A 5,430-nucleotide genomic window follows, 5' to 3' on the forward strand; every position below is an offset into this window, starting at 1 on the left:
TTTTGTGTATCTTAACAATCGTAAAAAAAAATTATTCAGTTTGTATTAAATAAAATGAGATTTTTTGTATCATATATTTTTGTTTCTATTAATCGGTATACATTTTTGTTTAATACTAATTATAAAATTACTATTGCCAAACTTAATACAACAAAATTACTATTGCCAAATTTAATACAACATTAACGTTAAAATTAATAATATATTTCCTTAAATTAGTGCATTATTTGTTTTTAATCTATATTGATTTATTTTTATGTTTTGCATTCTATTATCTACTATTTAAATTAAAAAGACAAAATTGACTTCATCATTATTACTTCCTTAAACGTTTTTTTTATATGACCGGACAAGTAATTATGACTTTTACACGAAAAATAGTTAGTCAAAAAAAGTTTATTTCCACTATTACCGTAGCAAAAACTTTAATAAGTTATATGAATTTGAAATTAAATTATCTTATAATTTTTTAATGTAAATAATAAATGATAGAAAAATATTTTTTTAATTTTTATAACTTTCATTAATATTTAAATATTGTTATAATTCATAGAATCCCAAAAAGATACATTGAAAAATTGGTTTGTTTGTTTTACGTGATAAAAAATGAGGGAAATCATTACAAATATTTTTCCTCCAAATAATTAAAATTTTCCATCAAATTTTATTTTATAAATATCCCATTAAGTTGATAATGGACAATTTCCCATTAAAATAATTGTTAAATTAAATTAATTGGAACAACATAATAAAATAAATATTAATTTTTTTTTGCTTTTATACCAATTTTAAAAAAATCCTTTCTCTGCCTTTTTCTCTCTACGATTTAACAATCAAAACCTAAGTAAAATACCCTCAACCCATATAAACCCTAACCCCAATCCATTATATAATTTTACTGTTACAATTACATGCATCACACATGGCTTGATGCAGATGAAAAAATTTAAAATAAAACAACAAAATCGAAGAAAACAAAAAGGAAAAATTTTAGTTATGTCTTCTTAATTTCTCTATCTTCTTGATGGTGTTTTTGTGATGATGTTATGGTGTTTTTGTGATGATGTTGTGGTGAGGTTTCCTGCAACAACAAAAAGAGGATTTATGGTGATTGGTTGAGCGGATTTGGATTGGTTGATGGAGGATTTTGGCAGAGGTTTGTTATGAGAATGGTAGATGACTTCAAGGAAGTGAATGTATGATTTTATAGCATGAGGAATGAGTGAATTTGGGCAGCTTTGCATTGATTAATTTTTGGCCCAATAAATTCCAAACGTGAGAATCAAAACAGAATGAGAGATGTTTGATCTTTCCAATGGTCCAACCACAAAGTATAGTTAATAAGAGATTGTTGAGATTTCCAATAGTGAAACTAATAATAACAACTTCACGTGTTTCAAATAATTTTTATTATATAAATAATTAAGTAAATATAATCAAATAATTAAATAAATAAAGAAGTAATAAAATTTACTATAAATAGAATGGAAAAAAAATGTTAGAATGCATAAGGGAGTGACACTTGGCAAACTTGCCAAAGTTTTCATTTTGCTTTATTATATTAAATGATTAAATGATGAGGAGGGTTATATTTACTCCAGGAGTAAGTTATTATAACTTACTCCAAATCTAGACCATTGATACTTCTCAATCCAGTGGTTAAAAATAATAAGTAATTAAATGCAGAGAGAGAAAACTATTACTTATTATTTTTAACTATTAGATTGAGAATAATCAATGGTCTAGATTTGGAGTAAGTTATAATAACTTACTCCTGGAATAAATATAACCCTCCTCTTAAATGATATATATATATATATATATATATATATATATATATATATATATATATATATATATATATATATATTCAGGCAATCTCATCAATTAGATAGGTGGGTTACAAATTTAGTATATTATTTTTAACACTGAGAAGTTAAAGTAGTTTTAACTTTTTAAAGGTGTTTTTGGATTTGGGTATATTCATTTTTATGAAATGGTTATTTGTCGTTTAGTTTCCACCATCAATAAAAATTGTTGTTTTATAGTGTTATTAGTCAAAATTGTTGATTAGTGCTGCAGGTCGGTATATTAATATCAATTAAATAACATTTTCTAGAATGACACATAAGTACTAGGAATTTTTCTTTTGCATCATTTATTAGAGAAATACACATAGTACAAAACCTCAACACATCAACCCATAGATTTTCGTACTAACATCCAACCAAACTCTCCCAAAACCACACTCAAAGTCAAACCGACACTAGTTCACAACCTCACCTCACACATGTAAATTAATCAAACCATATCACAACACTTTAATCATCCATTATTCTTATAACAACACACAACTTAAAATAGAAGATTATACAATTCATCAATAATTAGGATTAGCCAAAACGTAACCCTCAATAGCCTTGATGAGTCCAGTTCCTTTGGTCTTAGTTTCATCACGAACTGCATCAGATAGAACTGCATCACCTTTGGTGTGATATTTCACAGTTATCTTAACGATGGATCCACCATCAGAACCAGCCACAATAACTGTCTCGAATGTTACTTTCTCTAAACTTTCATGTAGCCCTGGTCCTCCTACTAAGCTGTAGTTGTAACCAAAGTTTGCTTCATCAACTGCATCAAGCTTGTGTAGCACATAGTCGACTTTTCCATCTACAATAAAACCATATCATCATTAATAACTTTAAACATAATTAAATGTTGGTATCAGTTTCTGACATAGACACACATTTTTTCAGAGATGTTGGTGCCACCGAATTTATAATTACATAATATATGTTGTTATTATTACCTTCAAGAACGGATATCTTCTTGATGGTTCCTGGTCCTCCATTTCCCTCGATAATTTCGACTCCTTGTGCTTCCTTGATCACCTTTGGGGCGATTTCGTCAGCATCTTTTGCAAGAGCTTTGTAGAGTTTAGCTGGTGCTACGGTTGAGACAAATTCATCATCAAAAGTAAAGACACCCATGATAAACTAGTACGTAAGAAGAAAAAGAGAGGAGAATTATATGTATATGAATAGAGGTAGTTTATAAGTTGTGATGAGTTTTGAGACATATGGAGGGATGGTATTTATAGAACTCTGGTAGCCTAGTTGGTGAGTGGTAACTGTAAAGAGAGATAGTATTATTATTGAACATAACTTTTATTTGGGTTGCGAAAACCAATATGAGTTTGTCTAGTACTCCATGCCTCAAAAGGTATGACAGATTTGAAAATTACTTCTCCTATATTATCCTAAATTATTAACTATTATTTTTCATAATTTTTTAAAAATAAATATTTAATAAATTATCAATTATTTTATTTCAACAATTTTTCTTCAAAATAAATATTACTAATATTATTGAAACACCAATAATTAATATTATATTAAATAAAAAAAAATGAAAACTAAATATAAATCAAACTTTTCAGCAAATGTTACAATTATAGAGCAATTCTTGCATGGACACCAACCTAAATCCATATATTTAGGAACAATCAATAAGAAGAGAGAATTTAAATTTCTTTAAAATTTAATTTGTTTTTAATTGCCAGAGTGGTTGTGATAATGGAGGAGAAAGATAATTTTAGTTTTATTATTTAATTAATAAAAAATGTAATTGGTTGTGTGTAAATCCAGGTGTTATAGCTGTGTCCATCTAAGTATTTTCCACAATTATAACGGAGTACAAATAATTTGGTTTTTAAAATTCTACCAAACAAAATAATTTGGTTTTTAAAATTCTACCAAACAAAATAATTTGGTTTTTTAAAGCGTGACACTCCCTCTCGCATTAGTTACAAGTAGAAGTTTTACACAATGTTAGAATCATTGTACAAGAAAACCACCAAAAACAGTTAGTGTGTAAAAATTTAAATCTTGTTTGAAATAATAGCATAACCAACCAACATGGAAGAGTTTGGTTGGAACCAAGTTTCAAAGCACGAAAATTCAAACTCTTGAAAGGAGAATTGAGAAGGTGGAATTGATAGGTGTATTTGGTTGAATTAATTTGGAAGTTGATAATGTTGTCAAGGAGTTGAATTCTACTGATGTAAACATCAAGAAGTAGTGGAGGGGGGGTTTGAATTCGAGGTTTTATCAATCAGTGATGAAATCTAGAAAGAGAAGTAATAACATAATGGCACTGAACACTAACTGAATCCTGATAATAGGTATGATAGATCAAGTTCAAGAAATCAAGTTGGAGGTTAAAACTCACATTAGTACTCTTGGAATAAAATTGGCTTGTACTATATTATTAAGATTTTGATGATAACAAGGTATTTAAAACTCAAATATATGTTCAAGTGTGCAGGACTATAAATTAAAATATGTGTTATAAATTAGGCTTTGGTATTAAAATTGAACATAAAAGAGAAATTTGAAGATCCTAAATCTGAATGATCAGAATCTGAGCATCGGACTTTGAAGACTCAGACTCTGAAGGAGGTCAACTTCTGAAGTCTAGACTCTAAAAAAGTCAACCTGTGATAATCTAGACTCTAAAAGATTACTATAAGACTCAGAGGTTATTTCTCCTTCTGATCACGTGCTTGTCAAACAAAAATCTCCACAGATAGCAGGGATGAAACATATAATTCCTTTTGAAGCAAACAAATTTCAAATATATTTTACTAGACATTAACCATATCAAGCAATATTTCAAGGTCTCTGATAAAAGCTTCTCCAAGACTCACTTGTGCAAGAAGTCTTCTTCAACGATTCTTTTCTGTCTCTCTATATAAGGAGCCAAAGACATGAAAAAAGTACAACGAATTATTGACAAATAAAGAGTTGTTACTCTATCAAATAAAAAACACAAGTTTAAATTAAAATTTATTAACACTTGTTTATCCTAGAAATTTTTAAGTCTTAAGATTCTTTCGGTGTTATATTTTATTTACACCTCTGATTGTATATCAAGTGTAATACTCTAACAATCTTTCATTTGTAAGTTTGTGAGAATAAGATTTGATTCTGCAATATATCTCTGAGTTTTGATGATAACAATGGAGTATTTGTGATAGAACTATTTTATTTTTTATGTTTGTTTCTGTGCAGAACTAAGTCTATTGAAGTTATCAGATCAAACAAACACCTTCAAAATGTGCGCTGAAGATCCTATGTGAGTTACTATGTGTAACAAAAAGTCGCAATCTCATTAGAGAAGCGAGTATGGTTCTGCATATGATCACAATCGAAAAGATCCAAAGATATCTTATATTGTTGTTGCAATGATATCTGGATTTTGTTATGAGAAGTGATTCTGATGGAAAGGCGTGGCCAAAACATTAGAAGCTACCAAGTTATGTTTCTGCGCTACACAATTTTTGATGAATAGTAGCAAAGCTTCATAAGCATCTAAAGTAATTAATCTGACATGAAGTTTTAAGAAACCATTCTGAAGACCAAGTGC

General features: G+C 28.4%; 1 protein-coding gene across 1 annotated transcript; it reads right to left on the reverse strand.

The window, feature by feature from the left end:
- Nucleotides 1-2,132: 2,132 nt before the first annotated feature.
- On the reverse strand, nt 2,133-3,073 carry LOC131599695 (ABA-responsive protein ABR17-like). The gene is made up of 2 exons (XM_058871970.1): nt 2,813-3,073; nt 2,133-2,673 (listed from the first exon to the last, which is right to left on the reverse strand). The coding sequence occupies exons 1-2, from the start codon at nt 2,991-2,993 to the stop codon at nt 2,381-2,383; spliced, it is 474 nt and encodes a 157-aa protein (XP_058727953.1). The 5' UTR covers nt 2,994-3,073; the 3' UTR covers nt 2,133-2,380.
- Between the last annotated feature and the right edge of the window lie 2,357 nt (nt 3,074-5,430).

Source organism: Vicia villosa, linkage group LG4 (genome assembly GCF_029867415.1).
Source record: "Vicia villosa cultivar HV-30 ecotype Madison, WI linkage group LG4, Vvil1.0, whole genome shotgun sequence".
Lineage (NCBI taxonomy): Eukaryota > Viridiplantae > Streptophyta > Magnoliopsida > Fabales > Fabaceae > Vicia > Vicia villosa.

Bases quoted from the DNA above. Each gene is read 5' to 3' on its own strand.
- LOC131599695 (XM_058871970.1), bottom strand. From the start codon at position 2,993: ATGGGTGTCTTTACTTTTGATGATGAATTTGTCTCAACCGTAGCACCA. The intron at 2,674-2,812 runs GTAATAATAACA...GTTTTATTGTAG, and splicing joins GAAGATATCCGTTCTTGAAG to ATGGAAAAGTCGACTATGTG.